This window comes from Spea bombifrons, chromosome 8 (genome assembly GCF_027358695.1).
Source record: "Spea bombifrons isolate aSpeBom1 chromosome 8, aSpeBom1.2.pri, whole genome shotgun sequence".
Classification (NCBI taxonomy): domain Eukaryota; kingdom Metazoa; phylum Chordata; class Amphibia; order Anura; family Pelobatidae; genus Spea; species Spea bombifrons.
The window spans coordinates 44,242,948-44,259,482 of record NC_071094.1 but is presented as its reverse complement, the minus strand read 5'-3'; the positions used below and the strand labels follow the sequence as shown (position 1 = coordinate 44,259,482).

The window sequence follows — 16,535 nt, the reverse complement described above, 5'->3', positions numbered from 1 at the left end:
GGACGCCTCAGATATTTATACAAAACACACGGCGGGATTAGGGGTAAAATCTCATCAACCACCAGACAGGAATAGGGACAAAATAACGTACGGGACAAACAGATGGACTGTCACACCCAATAACCGTTATTTTACCCTTTCTGTGATCTCAGTTGCCCCGGAGGTGAAGGTTTCAGCCCAGACTTTAGAGGGGGCCACAAAGCTTCACTGCCAGGTGTACGGGTTTTACCCCCGCGAGGTGGACGTGAATTGGAAGAGGAACGAGATAGATATTCCCTCGGATGAGGCCAAACAGGTTCTCCCCAATACCGACGGCACTTACCAGATCAGGGTCACCGTGGAAGTGACTCCAAAAGAGGGGGACAGTTACTCCTGCCACGTGGACCACGGCAGCCTGGCAGAGCCACTCATTGTGATGTGGGGTGAGTGTCGCAAGGAGAGGGGTAATTACCCCAACACTTACATCACATTCTCAGATTGCCCCCCGACTGATATCTCCTGTTTTGTGTCACTCAGATCCGAGGAAGGGCGGAAGCAGCAGCACCGTGTACATCGTCATTGCAGTCGTTGCAGGGATCGCTGTCGCTGCTGCTGTTGGGTTTATATTATGGAAGAGGAGAGGTTCGCGAATTACTGCTTCTGAATACTCTATAGAGGCTTCTTCACATCACTAATAATTCTGATTGTATATGACGGGGAATGTTATGTCACCTTATCACCATAGCAACCAATAAAATAACACTTCTGATTGGCTATTCCTCTGGTTGCTATGTAGTTTCACCACTTTTCATACTTTGCACCAGAATCTCTTCCACGTAATCCCGGTATTAATTATTTTTAAATCTGTTTATTATATTCTTTTCTCCTTTATTTCAGGCAGACGTCCCGTTTACACCCCGACTGGCAGTAAGTAATCCGTTCGCCTCCCGCTATGTTGGCGTTTCTGTGCGTGGGTTTAATGGCTGGCAGCGGAGGTTGGCGGGTGATATTATAATATACAAAATACTGGCGGTGTGGGGCAGCATCACTCGGGGGTCACGTGTCTGAGCTGTCTTCAGATAACTCTGGTGGGTTATGGGTTGCGGGGGCAGGTGGGGGGGACGTTGTGTCTAAAAGCCCCGTTTGAGGGAGACGGGCAGTGCCACGCGCCACATACCTGTGCTGGGTATCTAATTAGTGATGGGAAGATTGGCGTCACCTTTTATAACAAACTTTTTTTTCTTTTAAGCGTCAGATGGGTCTCCGGCCGCACCCACGACGTAAATGTAAGTCCGTAATGATAACGGGAAGATGTTTTTTGTCTTCGTATGAGGAGAGCCTAATACGTGTTCAATAATTCAGTGATTCTGGGAAAATCAGAGCAGAAAGAGACCTCTGAGCCCAAATATTTATAGTATAAACCGTGTAACTATATAGACATCCAGAACACGAGCCGGGCAGAGCAGCTCCATTATTACTCCTATTAGTTACGCGTCATCCTGCTGGCGCAGAACCTGCTTTCCAGAGAACGTTCTACAGATCTACATAAAAAAATCTGTTCCGTGTGATTGATCTGCGAGCGCCGTCTCACAATTTATTTATATTAAATGGGGGATCGCGTACTTTTCTACTGGGAGACGATAAAACAAACCACCTTAAACTGGTTTCAGTTTCTAAACCCTCCATGTTTGTTCTCCTTTCTCTCTCCTATTGCCTAATATTTAAATTATTAAGGAAATGAATAAGTGAAGTAAGTTTAAGGCGACGCATTAATGTATTCTCCATGTCTTTGCAGCTCCGCAAACAGAAGGGATCCGTGCCGGGAATTCCGTGTAGGAGATGGGAGAAAATCCCCCGCCTGGCGCCGGTCCCTGCGTCCACTTCTTATAACTCACAGAAATCAAAAGCTTTTATAGGAATTGCTTAAAGTCGTATAATCTGCTTTATACTTGCAAATATACTCATATAAATACCTGGGAACTCTCCGGGTCAACACCTGAATCCTCCGGGTCGCGGGGTCTTGACATGGCCCACCCTTTTCCCCTTTAAATAAGGATATTTCCCATGATGTCAGCGGGTAGTCCTGGCCGCGTCCCTCTAGAGTAGGCTCTGGGTAGCCGGAGCCCAGAAGTTCCCAGGTTTGTTCATATACAGTAAGTTTTAGTGGGTGATTCACTGCTTTGCTACAATAAGATACTCGGTAATATTTTTGCCTCATTATCTATAAATAAGGGTAGAATATGGGGGTCTCGGGCTGTAATAATCTCTGTTTGATGAGAGATATGTAAATGAGGACAAACTCAGTGAATATTTGGGATCGGTCGTTACGGCGGAAGAAGAAGGGAAGGAACCTCAGACAGAAAGCACTGAGACACGTAAAACATGGAGGATTCCGGGGGTTCTGGCGACTGCAGACCAGTAAGCCTTACATCAGTATCTTGGCAAGAGACAGCTTGTAGCTGATTGTTCAGAGGAGGCCCTTCTTACTAGCGGGGGACCTCGGGGACCCATTTTTTCATGTTTTTATAAAAACATTACAGGTGGTCTTGAAGATAAGGCGCGTCTCTTCAACAATACAGAGGTCTGTAAGCCATTGGCTGATGGTAAACGGGATCTGTGAGGGGCGACAACAGACGAGATGGGGCTTGGAAATAATTATTTTAAGAGCTTAAGGACTGGCGGGTTATTAATTATTTTTGTGATGTTTAGATCTGTTTAACGCGCAATAAAATGATTACAATAAAATATATATAAAAGTTCTACCTTCTTTTTTCAGTAATTGATTTGGTTAGAATCGGCAACTCATGTGAACTTGGCTTTGTTTCATATAATAATAATTTTAATAGCAAAAGAAAAAGTAAATGAATAGATAAATAAAGCTAACGTGTATCCTGGGATAACGAGGTCTTTAATATCTGCCGGTAATATTGTTATTAATGTAAACTTACATCTGAGTGAAACAAAGCACATGGTGTGGGGTTGGGGGTTGAGATCCCAATTCTTGCTCATCTGGGTGTTTAGACGGATGCATTAGTAGCAAAGTCAGACCCCAGGGTATCGGGGACGGTCGTGGAGACCCCCATCCCCCGAACGATATTAACAGAAGGAGGGCGACTAAAATAGGAAACGGTTTTCAGGATCAAAATGATGAGGAAAGACTGAGGGAGCTCAATATGTCCGCCTTGGGGGAGCTCTGTAGTTACAGACGAGTTTTACGGGCTACACACTTCAGCGCTCGGCAGCCCCGCTCTGTCAGCGTGCGCGGTCTACCGCGTTGTGGCTAAGCTGTTTCATTTTTTAAAATAGATCCATGCCCCCCAAAAACTCCCATCACCCCCAGCCACGAATATGATAAGGATGATGGGAGTTATAGTCCTTCAAATCAGGTACACTAGAGGATGCAAAAAGGTTTGTATACTTGTGGACATGTACATGTCTTTAGCATGATTACCCTTCTTACATGTGCCTGATCTACGTTGTATTCTGTACGAGGTCAGGTTAAGGAGTTTGGGGCCCTTACACATAAAGGCCCCCTCTTTTATTTTGGATAATTTTCCTCCTCAACACAAAAAAGATTATATGAAATAAAGCAAAAAAGCAGGTTATTGCAGAATTCCATTCATTTCTGTCAGGGCGTCCCGTCACTCCCTGCTCATATTAAGCTTTGGCGCCACATTACGTCCCACCGAGGCCTAATCGCTGCAGGCAATGAAGTCCTCGTCAGGACTGTCCCATTTATATCAGGACAACTGGCATAAAATGTTATCTATATTTGAAAACTTTCTTACTTTTCAGCTTTTTCGTCACACCTGCCTTGGGTAAAGTGTAATCTGTTTATTTGGTCGTCACCTAAATCTAACTAAACCGGAAACGTGAAAATAGTCCCAGTCTCCCAAGAGGAAATATTGTCTCTATCCCCGAGCACAGGACGAGGGGGGTCCAGGTTATATATTGCAGTGTGACGTAGTATCAAATAACATGGTTATGTCTATGTGAGAGCTGAAAGATATAATTCAAAATAACAAAAAATGTAAAAACATCAAATTAAAACGTTGTGGCTTATCTGAAGGAATTTTATTTGGACTCATATTCAGTTGATACACTTTTCATCTAAAATGCTGATAAGTTACTAATTCTATTTATTTAATACCACAAACATATATATATTTGACACAAACGACATTAAAAACCATATCCGCTTCATACACGGATCCCTTGAAAGTAATTGGCTGCTGTACAAGACAGCCTTTAAGCAAAACTCAAGAGACACAACAGCCAGATCACCGCTCAAGGACAGCTTTTTATTTTTTGTGGTTGTGGCAGCGCCATGAGATTTCTGCGGGAAAAAAAAGCCGTCTGGTGTCTGGAGATGAGTGTTTAATAATAAAGCTTCTACTCCTCGCTTAATTTTAAGTGGAAGGGTTTTCTATCACCTTTACCACCATAACTTATGTAACTAAAAACCATAAAATTAATGCACTAGATGTCATCAGCCACATATATGTTAATACATTTGATAAATATGTGCAAAGGTTGAAGTACTGAGAATGCCGCAGTGATCAGCTGTGGACCTTTCCACGTTCAGCAGGTCCCCTGACACAGGAGTAGCTCATTGTCTTCTTCCTGGGGATCCTATTACCTGCCTGGCACATAACCTCCCCAGAGATCCACTAGATTATAAATACCATCTGCCTTTCCAACACTAGCTGCTGGCAGGCCAAAGAGACGCGCATGCAAGACGTTTAGCAAGAGAGACATCTTCCCACCAAAAATGAGAAACCAGAACCATCTTCATCCACAGAAGCCTGGAGACAACCAGCAGCACTGATTGACATTCCCTCAATATTAATGATTCCAATTATATGTTAAACCAAAATGATAAATGTGCCACATCTGCCGTAATAAAGATTGACTCGGAATTGAAATGAAATATATTCGATAGTTGCTTGCGTCAGCGCAGAAGAGGGATTCATCCTAAAAGTTTGAACAATGATTGATTGTAAGTTTCCGAAGCAACATTCTTTTAATTGAATAAAAACCTAGTTTAAAATGAAATCAAAGATAGATAGATAGATAGACAGATAGATAATAGATAGATAGATAGATAGATAGATAGATAGATAGATAGATAATAGATAGATAGATATATAGATAGATAGATAATACAGAGTAATGTGATTGCAATAATTATTATTGTTCTTATAACTATGATTAATATTATTATTACGTTATTATTATTATTACATTATTATTATTATTCTTATTATTATATAGCAATCTCTTAATTTTTATGTGATTATGCATTCACAAAAAACTAGATAAATTATAACCCTCAGGTACCAGTTTATAAAAAAATAAATAAATAAATAATAATGTAAAAAATAATTATATATATATATAAATCTACAGACATATATATATATATATAATTATTATTATTATTTATTTATATATATATACACTATAATAGTTACTTAACACAGCTGGGCCAATATCATATACATTCATGATACTTTTCTTATATTAATAATCCATTTTCTTGTTATTAGGATGAAAGCCGCAGCCAGCACCCTCTCGATCCCGAACACCGCCTGCCGTGCCATATTCAGGTAACAAAACTGAGTCCTGATAATTAACATCTTTGCGATGGTGGGGATTCCACGCAAGGCTTTTCCATCTGAGTCTTCCTAGGGGATTAGATGAGGCGTCTTATTAAAATAATGCAATTTCTTGTTATTTATAGAATGCCGTGTAAATATGTATCACGCCACGCCGTTCTTCCTTAAATCCATCTCAGAAGTTAAAACTGGAGCCACCTGTGCAGATTAATTTGCTTTGAATGTCGCTTTGGTTGGTGACTGTCGGTCATTTACCAAACCTCGGCTTTCTATATTCAGATAGATAATTGGACTGAGTAGGAGAGATCTTACATCTTACAGAGATCTTACATTATATATATATGAGAATTTGAGATACAGCAGTAGGGGTATCTGGCACGAGGGTGGTGGGATGAAAATATGGAGAAAGACAGAAGGGGAGACAACAGATATCTAGATCGTGAATGGCCTGAGGAAGAACCAGTTTCTTCAATGAAGTGACCATGGTAGGAGGATATAACAACATGGTTTATCTCATCCACGCATTTTATTTTCTATCTATGAGAGCATGTGGCTTTATATTGGGCAGGTTATAGGTGATTACATGCAAAGTCACACTAAAATCGCATTGCCTTGAGCTTACAAACTTGCTAGTTACATGACCTTGCAAATAAATCAATCTGACCCAGCCACAAGAGATGCCCAGAATCAAACCACAAAGCAAGTAGCTTTACTGCAACAGATGACATCCATGCATATACACAAGAGCAGGGGTGTCCACATCTCGTCTCATCCTTTTAATTGGGGTGAGCCCCAAGAGATTAATGAACGGTACATACTATAAAGCAAAGATCTAGGATTAACTCACCAAGGACAGACAGACAGACACCTAATGGCCTCCCCTACAGCAAATCCCTGTTCAGGAGCAAATTTTAGCTCTCGTATGCCATTGAGCAGAAAAAAATCTCTATTAACATATCATTCCGATCCCACCCAAAAGGGCAGTCCAGAACCAAATGAGAGGCAAATTGATTCTGCACATCCCCAGCCTTCATGGGGCTCATAAGCAGGGTCCAGTAGGGGCTCGCCCTAAGTGACAGGGTACGTCCGAACATTGACCTCCTTACTGTCCTGCATGTAATAAAATGTAAACCATGCTTTGTTGATGTAAATTATGAAGACTTTGTACAAGAAAGGCTTTTATCTTAAGTTTTAACTTTGGTTGCCTGGGTTATTTTGTTTTTTCTGCTGTGGTGGTGAAAGGCAGTTATGTCTTGAGGTACTTCTAAGCTGGAATGAACCGTAGGACAGGCTTTTAGGAAGCTATTTGTTCTCTTTGATGTTTTTGTGGTTTTCTTGAATTGGGAAGCCCAGTTGGCACTTCAGTGGATTTCCCTTGTGGAAGGTTTAGTCTGATATGTTGATAGAGGTTTTTTCCTATGCAATGGCAAAAAAAGAGCTCAAAATTGAGATGCTCTTAAGTAACGATGAACCAGCTGTCTGTCCTCAGTAACTTAATCTCAAACCTTTTTTTTGCATGGTCAGAAAAGGAAATAATGGGATCAATGAGATTTAACTGCAGTGGTTTTGTGGCTTCTTCTAAGTTCAGCCACTCGTGTATAGAGATCTACATTATAGTGCGGTATAAATGTGTATGTAGGTGTGTCCTTCGGTATCTGTTTGTAGTAATTTATATCACTTTGTTTATATCGCAGAAAAAAAATGCACGTCTCAGAGTGTTCAAAGCTACCAAACAGAACGACTGTGACCAAGTTCCTGTTGGTGGGATTTAGCGGCTGTCGAGGATGCCAGCTTTCTATCTTTGCCTCATTTTTACTGATTTATATATTTACCGTCCTAGAAAATGTAGTAATCGTAGCGCTGGTCTTGCAAGATTTCAAACTCCAAAAGCCAATGTATATTTTCTTGGGGAACCTGTCCTTCCTGGAGATCTGGTACATCAGTGTCACTTTGCCCAACATGTTGGCCAACATCCTTACGGGGAACCATGAGATTTCCCACGGCGCTTGTATAGCCCAGCTCTTTATTTTCACATTTCTAGGCGCTGCCGAGTGTTATCTCTTGGCCGCCATGGCTTATGACCGTTACGTGGCTATTTGTAATCCTCTACGCTACACAATGATAATGCAAAGCAAGAGGGTTGTGGCGCTCCTGCTTTGCTGCTGGCTCAGTGGCCTCTTCACGCCCGTTCTTCCCATTTGGTTTCTTAGTCAGCTGGATTTCTGCGGGCCTAATCAAGTTGAACATTATTTTTGTGATGCGTCACCGCTGGTTAGGCTGGCGTGTGGTGATACCAAGTCCAAAGAGCTTGTAGACTTCATTGTGTCCGTGGCTGTTCTCATGAGCTCACTGTCGGTCATCTTTATCTCTTACTTTTGCATCACGTGGACTATCATGAAGATGTCGTCTTCCCGCGGAAGGCGCAAGGCCTTTTCCACCTGTACCTCTCACCTGGCTGTGGTTTGCCTCTTCTACGGATCTATGGGTTTCACTTACATGCGGGTGGGCGCGGGTTCCCCCTTCTCCAACAACATGCTTGTGTCTGTTTTCTATTCTATTGTTACCCCAACTCTGAACCCTGTCATTTATTCGCTCCGAAATGAAGATGTCAGGGTAGCGCTAAATAAAGTTCTGAAAACCAAATCTCTTTTGAGAAAAAGATAATTACGTCACTCAGTTAAGGGCTAGCGGACATCAATACGGCCCTACAACATCTTTATATTACAGCTCAGCGGCCCTAGCACCACCATACTATAGACTAGAATTATGCATTGGGTTGACTTTAAGTCTCCATCCCAGGGGGCTGCATGCTTCTCATATGTTTATTACAACTCCCCCTTTCCATTGGGATAAAGCATAGGTGGTCTACAAGCCGAGGTTATATTATTGCAGTACCCCCTGACTGCATCTCGGGTTCGACACTCATTACCCCCCCCTCTTCTTTAAAAGGGGTCCAGAGGAGCCCCTCAGCTTTATTTTATTTATTTTTCATTGAAGTTCTTGATACTTCTCATGATTACCATTTTCTGTCTATTTGTTAGAGAGATAAAATTTTGTATTTTACTCAATTCCCAATTTCACCAAATTCCAAAAAAAAATTATCAATAAAGTATATATGCGCATGGATATACATTTTTATTTATTTACCTCTAACAGATGTATTTATCCCTTCACGGTTTGCTTTATAATAAAAGGGTTTGGTACAAAATGTGTAATTATATAATAAGAGGACTACAGACATTTTTATTGGCGCACAATACGTATGAATAATGGGTTAACTGCCCTGAGGAGCTTACAGTCTAAGTAGTAGTAGACAACAGACAAAGTGCGGCGCTTGGTGTTAGGTTCCATGTATCCCGGTTTATGTTTCTTATCTCTATAATCTTTCTTAACATGCCTTATCACACTTTTATGTCAATTATTTTATCACTAGATGGTTTTGTTAACAATTAACTTGGACCTTAAATGTGGGAAAAAAGGAGCTACTAGGCAATTATTTAAGGGATATTGTAAATTAGAATGAGTGAATCCTTGCAATACAATCAACCCAAATAAATTTGCTTTTGTTTCCAATGGAAAATGATAGAAACTTGGCTATTCACGAGTCAATAAGTTAAATAATAAGTCAAGTTGAATAGGTTTTCGACTCTTAACTCCACAGGAGAAGGTGAGCGGTCCAAGAATTGGTCAAACTCTAAATAACGAAGACTTCCAACTTAATTAGCAAATGACCTACCGGATTAATTCCGTTAATGTCTATTTAGGCCGCGCTCGCCAGTAATTTGGCAAATAATTCAATGCAGCTCACTATAACTCAACGGAGTGCTCGGAATTTCAAACTCAATATCTCAACTTTTAGGGAACTATCGAGATATCTCTGCAACTCGAATAACGATAGAGACTAACTGGATTTCCCTGGGTTTGTGGATGTATGGTTAGAAGATTTGGGTTTTATTAGCAAAGGTGAAGCAAACATTTTTAACTATTTTTATCTATTTGATTACATTTTGCTATCCTTTAAAAAAGTTTTAGAAAACTGATTCTCAAGGTTTTGGAAGGTTTTTATCATGAGATAAAACATCGTTTAGTTCTTTCTTTCATCGTCTGCCCATTCCTTCTAGACTCTTTCCCCAATGTATTCCGAGGGTATAAACCAGAACGTCTTCAAGCTTAAAAATTAAATGCTCTGAGATGATTCTCAATCGGCGATCCATATTCTAGTTTAGGTTTTGATAACAAATATTAAGTATTCATAGATTTACGAGTCACTTGGACCTCTTCTGGAAGAACGGCTGAAGAACGATTTATTTATTTTTTTTATTATTTTTTTTGTGCCATGTCGAGACTCTTTAAAATAGACAAAAAATACAATAAAGCATCCTTTTATTCTTAAAAATTGTACGTTTTTGGAAGTAAGCAGCATTATTTGGGAATCCAAACGTGTGCCTCCTATGTCATAGAAACGCAAGGATCTCTAGCCAAGCCAAATTTAAACAGACTCTGGATGCAGTTTCATAAAAAAGGTGAGTTATCAAGTTACATATTCCGAAAAAATAAACGAGTAAATAAATTAATAAATAAATAAAAAGAAAATGGGGGGCATAACATGTCTTAAATAAATCAAGGGAATATTTAAAATATTTATAATAAAAATCTAATTTTCGCTCAAGAAAGAGGGAAGAATTAGGATTTGAGGTGAGATTCTCTCAACCAAAATGTCTAAAAATAAAAAAAAAAAATATATATTTTAGCTGATTAATTGCGTGAACTGCAGCAGAGCCAAATATTATACTTTTTTTTTAGTTTAACCTGTGCAAGATATAGGGGGAATTTATAAATACAGAGCTTTGACAAAATTTAAATATTAAAATTATTTTTATTTTAAAATACACATCGCCCCTCAGGGTACACCACATATTCCGTGACGTTTGTGCGTTCCTACATCTGGAAGCGTCTTTAGAATTGGTAGACGGATCTGCCATCGTAGAGAAATCGTTTATTATTAATAATAATGAATAAGATGTCACTTTCGCTCGCTGTCTTAACGACCCCTGATTGTTTCGTGCTGTAAAAAAACATTCACAATAAGAAATCTTCATAGACTTATCATATATTTATTAAACCACCACGCAGATCCCATCGCAGCGACTCGCCAGTGGTGGCGGCAGCCAAATGATTCTAATGATGATCCTTATGGAAACCACGACTTGTCAGGAGGGGAAGGTGATCTGAATTAAGTCACCTGTGTCCAAGCAGGGATTCCAGCTGTCATATAGAGTAGAAGTGAGAAAAGCACCAATCGGGATGCTCAGATATCACTAAATCAAAGGGGAATATGACTCCAGACTGTGTCACCCTGAGATTCTGCTCATTCTCCCTGAGGTTGAGTTAAAAGACCCGATACTCAGGGCAAACAGGGGTCTTCATCTGCCCATCTTTTGGAATCAGTAGTAAATATGGAGGCTCATCAGGGGAATCGCACTCATTTCATTATTAAAGGGATATCCGATGTCCCCGAGTTGCAGCTTCCGCTCTTCCTCCTTGTTCTCCTCATCTATCTCATCACGCTTGGTGGCAACCTGACCATTCTACTCCTCGTCTGTCTCGATCGACACCTGCGCACCCCCATGTACTTCTTCCTGGGCAATTTGTCCATGCTGGACATATCCTCGACAACTGTGACTCTACACAAGATCCTCGCGACGTTCGTCACAGGAGATAAAAGCGTCTCTTTCTTGGAATGCATGGCTCACGTGTACTTCTTCATGGCCCTGCAATGCACCGAGCTGCTGGTATTGGCCGCCATGAGCTACGACCGATATGTGGCCGTCTGCCACCCTCTACATTATCACATGGTCATGAGTCACGGAGTCTGTTCCCTGCTAGCCATTGGCTGCTGGGTGTCGGGTTTTCTGGAGGTTATACCCCACACTTCTGTAATATCAAACTTCTCGTGTTACGCCTCCCATGAAATCAACCACTTCTTCTGTGATGTTCTGCCTCTCATGAGGATTTCCTGCAGCGACACCTCTCTGCTGAAGCTCTTGATAGTCACAGAGGGGGTTTTTGTGTCCGGTCTCATCCCGTTGTCTCTCACTCTTATCCCTTATGTTTTTATAATCCTAGCCGTTCTTAAGATCCCCACCAACATCGGAAGGCGTAAGGCCTTCTACACGTGTTCTTCACATATTACCGTGGTCGTTCTCCTCTACACCACCCTTTACTGCTTATACTTGACGCCGTCTTCGAAAAACCCCTTGGGCTCCCATAAGCTCTTCTCTCTGTTTAACACGGCTGTCGTCCCCATGTTGAACCCTTTGATCTATAGCTTGAAGAACAAAGATGTAAAGTCGTCTATAAAGCGGAAGTTGCACTCTATAAGTTGCAGGCTCTTTCCTTCTATAAACTTTATATGCAAATAAAGGCCAAAAAGATGCTCGATGTCCTGTTATGGAACCTTCATTCTATATCGATGCCAATCTATCACAACCACGGTGTATTAGCAGGGATATTTAATAAACTGAAAAGTGAGTAGAATCGAGAGATAGTATCGCCATATCGAGTGACTGAGTGACCTTCATCAGGACAAAACCGAAATACGAGAGAGAATTGGTTAAAACATAAAAAGGCACGGAAGCGGAAGAACGGCTCTACTTGGAAAATCATTTTTGGACGCCTATTGTTTTCCTGGAATTGTTCCATGACGTCATACTATGATTTACTAAGATTATTATTATAGATAATGAGTGAAAATTCCCATGTGATCTTGTACTAATTGATTAATTGTTCCTTTTTTATACAATAAACTTTATTAACAACCAGTTGCACCAAACGTGTACATTTACCATGTAACTGAAACTGCATCTGCATTAAAAATGTAAATGTTTAATTTTTATGTTGGGTTGTATCTGTGTCTATAATGCTAATAAAATGAGAGGGGGGCTAGAAAACTTATTTCATGTCCTCATACGCTTCATCATAGGATAGAGCCCCGCCATACATTTTTATTTGTTTTTTTCTGTATTCATCACGTTACTTTTGTTTTGCCATCATTAAAATCTTTTTTCTTTAAATGTTAGTAGTAATAGAAAATTACGTTTTTTGACTTAATTGTTCTTTATTTTTTTCATTTTATTTTTTAGCCTTCATAGACCTCATCGTTGGGGCCCAGTAGGTTTCCTTCTAGGCAAAAGAGAACGAAGAGGTCCACATCTGGACTCACCTGTTCACTTGAGGTGGGCCAAAGAGATACCTGAAGGGTGAAATAAAATATAAAACAAGTTTGATGCTCTCACAGTCTGTACAACGGTCAGAACCATCACAAAATTCAGTTCTTACGTCCTACTACACTCAAAAAACCTCCATCAACATATCAGTCTGATCTTCCCCTAAAGGTAGCCCAGACATGGACCTCCTAGCACTCTTGCCCCATGTGGGGATACCCGCCGTACCCCAATGAGGAGGCTCTAACAAAGCAGGAAAATAAAACCCGTTGGTTTCCTTGTGCAGGGGAATTTTGCCTGGCATATTAGTTCTGGATTGCCCCTTGGGGCCGCATCGAACAGATATGTTTTGTTCTATTTTGCAACATCGCGGGTAATTAAAGTTATTGTCGACTTTAAATTCCACGCGGGATTTAATGGTAGATTAACCCTTCGGGGGTAATTATAAAGTGAAGTTTGCAAACCACGGAACCCTCGGCGGGGTATTTAAAACTTATGAGCAAATCGGCAAAAGGTTTAACGGTGAAAATAAAGACTTATCTTTCCGGATATCAACGATGGCCGTCCAAAGTCACAAAGCTATTGTGATTCAATTTAAATGGGATATTTACCAAAACTCTCATAAAAAGGTGTCTTTATTATCAGGATATTATTCATTAAATGATGCTAACCTGTTAAAGGTGCTGTTCCACCTAAAGAAAGTATTCATTGAATGCCCCTAGTCTACTAAACTCAGCAGGTCCGCCATTTTACACTTTCCTCCAAAGGTTCAATCCCTTAAATACAACGCCAACACTTTTAGGCAGGGGTGGCAATAAAACCCTCTATATGTGACGGTGTTATTACTGATTATATGGCACATACAGTATGTGTTGGGGTCAGCAGCATAATGAGCACAATTCATTACGTTCTTCGTATTGTTTTTCTCCACGTTATATGTCATCCCCAGACCAGTGGAGCAGCGGAGTGCGCTGTCCAAACTTAAGAGCAATATTTAGGGGCTTTTATCAATGATAACCGGGGTAATTAGTCCAAGCTCCTACCCCTGTTCCCTGGAATAACGCTCTACTACAAGGACCCAAACCTCTCTCTTCTTTTGTGTATACGGTTTCCATCCCACCACCCTTCCAGTGAGATTATCCGACTCTGGAGTAGAAACGCTGGACAAACATTCACGCCAACGTCAATCCTTGTGGTCCTTTCTGCATCCCGACACACAGAGAAACTTTATCTCTTACATGCTGTCATATAGAAAGAAACCTCCTTCTACAAATCAGTTTGTTCCTATTCCAAGCCCAGAAGTAAAACCCAAAATATGCTTTCTTTGTATAAGGGAACCGATAAACCCAGAAGAACATTGTTGGTGAAGGCCCAGCTTTAGACTTATTCTCACAGACATCATCAATGGGGTTTAGTTGGTATCCCTTCCTATGCAAGAGACCAAGTAGGTCCCTGTCCGGACTGCCCTCTTTACTTGGGCTGAGCCCCAAAGAGATTCCATCCAGAAAAGGATTGAGATAAAATCACAGAGTACAGGCAGCCGCGTGAAAGTTTATCCTGCGTTGTATCCCAGTTGGGGAGCAAATTTTATCATTTTTGTTCCAATATGGAGGAAAAATCTCCATCAACAAATCAGTCCGATCCTGCCACAAGGGAGGTTCAGATTCAACACGCGAGGCAAATTTCCTCTGCACGAGGGAACCAACACGTATGTTTCTGCCTTCTTAGGCTTCGTCAGTGGGGTCTGTGACAGGGCCAGGCTAGCCGGCTCATATGTCCGTGTGAAGTTTAGCCGGGTCACGGAGCGCTTTTGTGTCCGGTTCCGTATACCGTGACCCGGTAATATTTTATAAGACGTTTTATTGTGTATTCGTCCCAGAGACTGAATGTGGCTTCAGCTCCAGCCTTCAAAGAGACGATCCTGTAATCCGGCTGGGGATTGGGGGTTGGGTTCGGTACACATTGCATTGAGATTGTATATAAAGTTCTGTGAGTTTGTAAATAAAGGAGTTCTTCTTGGTTTACTACGAATGGTGGTCTGGATGATCCGTGGATAGCTGAGTGCGATCCGTATGAGGGACTGACTGGTGATTCCTCAGCCCTCAAACAGGGGTACCCAGCCTTGGGTACAGTGACCCTGTAACAGGGTCCAGTTGGTATACCTCTATGCTCCCAAATGGGGATGCACCCAGCACCAAAAGCAGCTGCATGTCCTCGATGAGTTAATATCAAACTTATAGGGCGATATCAATGGGTTTTCACCGATGAACGCTTTGAAGGCTGTAACGTGCATCCAAAATTGCTCATTCGTTTATGCAAAGAGTTTGTATGCCCTCATGCGCTATTACAAAAAACTCAACCATTATAACAGCTACGCCCTACAACAAGGGGAGTCCAGAACAAAAAAAAATTACAAGAAACCTCCCCCCACCAAAGACACAAACAGCCAAAAAACACATTACAATTCTTTATTTTAATTAATTTATTTACTTATTGCTTCTTTTAGAACAGCTGCGCATATTTCTCTATGTGTAAGAGAGCAGGGGTGTCCACATCTCGTCTCATCGGTTTAATTGGGGTGAGCCCCAAGAGATTCCTGAACAGTACATACTATACAGCAAAGATCTGAGATTAACTCACCAAGGACAGACAGACACCTAATGGCCTGCCCTGCAGCAAATCCCTGTTCGGGAGCAAATTTTAGCTCTCGCTAATCTTCGGATCACTCAGTGTGACTCACAGGAGATACCGTTTCCCAGTCGCTCCGTGCAGGCACACTAACGATTGGCCCCGCCCCTTTCATTACTCAATGAACCCTCCTGCCTGCCTACTTGAGTAATGTCAATGAAGGCAGAGTCATTCAAAGATTCGGATCTGACAGTGATCCGGATCATTGTAAGATCCGGATCTTTGAACGACTCTCTGCCTTCATTGGGATTCGAATCATTCAGAGAATATCACCATACTGTTATAAATAATACATTAATAATCACTGCCCCCAGGATTTACATTCCCTTTACCTGCAACTGCACCTTAAGCTAACTTTATTAAATTAACCCTCAGCATGAAATTAACCCTAAACACCCCATCAACCATGACGGCCCCTAAAATTAACCCCCCCCCCCGTTAAGCATAACTGCTTTTTTATATATTTTTTCTGTACTAGATAATGATATATAACTATATATACATACATATAATACATACATGTATAAACATAAATATACAATAGAAACATCAGCCTTAGTCCTTCAGGGGTTAACTGGCCACTTACAGCCCCGGACTGGTCATCCGGCACACGGGCTGATAGACCCGGCTGCATGAGCATAAAACACATAACATGCCGCTGCACACATCTAGATGTCGGCCACGCTTGTGTCATCAGGTGGCCGCTGGTCTTAAAGGGCCACGGCTACCTCTTCACCGCCAGTCCGGCCCTGGGCACTTATCAGTTATGAGGCTGAAAACTCGTTTCTTTTGCACTTAGTCAGGAGAGATCCTGCTGTCTGGAACAGCCAGATCATATGTATGAATTACTGTATATATTGTATTTTTTTATTAATAATCCATCTAATGAGGTTAAACATCCTATATCTTGTTCACATCTTTCAACAGAAAGTTTTATTGATAGGAACTTAAATTATTTTTATAATGACAATTTATAAAGTTATTGAGGATCTGGAATACAGTTTATATCTCCTCCTACTACGAGAAT

General features: G+C 41.1%; 3 protein-coding genes across 7 annotated transcripts in view; all 3 read left to right on the top strand.

Moving 5' to 3' along the window:
• Nucleotides 1-2,735, top strand: part of LOC128503192 (class I histocompatibility antigen, F10 alpha chain-like) — a 30,991-nt gene extending 28,256 nt beyond the window's left edge. The window contains exons 4-9 of one of the 5 annotated variants that reach the window (XM_053473234.1): nucleotides 153-422; nucleotides 517-616; nucleotides 875-906; nucleotides 1,229-1,265; nucleotides 1,775-2,282; nucleotides 2,327-2,735. In XM_053473234.1, coding sequence (XP_053329209.1) covers nucleotides 153-422; nucleotides 517-616; nucleotides 875-906; nucleotides 1,229-1,263 — 437 coding nt within the window. In that variant the 3' untranslated portion in view covers nucleotides 1,264-1,265; nucleotides 1,775-2,282; nucleotides 2,327-2,735. Of the gene's footprint in view, nucleotides 1-152; nucleotides 423-516; nucleotides 622-874; nucleotides 907-1,228; nucleotides 1,266-1,774; nucleotides 2,283-2,326 lie in introns of all 5 variants that reach the window. The other 4 variants (XM_053473231.1, XM_053473232.1, XM_053473233.1 and 1 more) reach the window with 4 other exon arrangements.
• Nucleotides 2,736-7,298: 4,563 nt separating this feature from the next.
• On the top strand, nucleotides 7,299-8,261 carry LOC128503933 (olfactory receptor 6Q1-like). The gene has a single exon (XM_053474128.1). It carries the CDS (start codon nucleotides 7,299-7,301, stop codon nucleotides 8,259-8,261), a length of 963 nt encoding a protein of 320 aa, XP_053330103.1.
• Nucleotides 8,262-11,053: 2,792 nt separating this feature from the next.
• Nucleotides 11,054-12,019, top strand: LOC128503932 (olfactory receptor 6C74-like). Its single transcript, XM_053474127.1, has one exon. It carries the CDS (start codon nucleotides 11,054-11,056, stop codon nucleotides 12,017-12,019), a length of 966 nt encoding a protein of 321 aa, XP_053330102.1.
• The last annotated feature ends 4,516 nt before the right edge of the window (nucleotides 12,020-16,535 follow it).

Excerpts from the sequence above, each read along its gene's own strand:
- LOC128503933 (XM_053474128.1), top strand. The coding sequence starts at position 7,299 with ATGCACGTCTCAGAGTGTTCAAAGCTACCAAACAGAACGACTGTGACC.
- LOC128503932 (XM_053474127.1), top strand. The coding sequence starts at position 11,054 with ATGGAGGCTCATCAGGGGAATCGCACTCATTTCATTATTAAAGGGATA.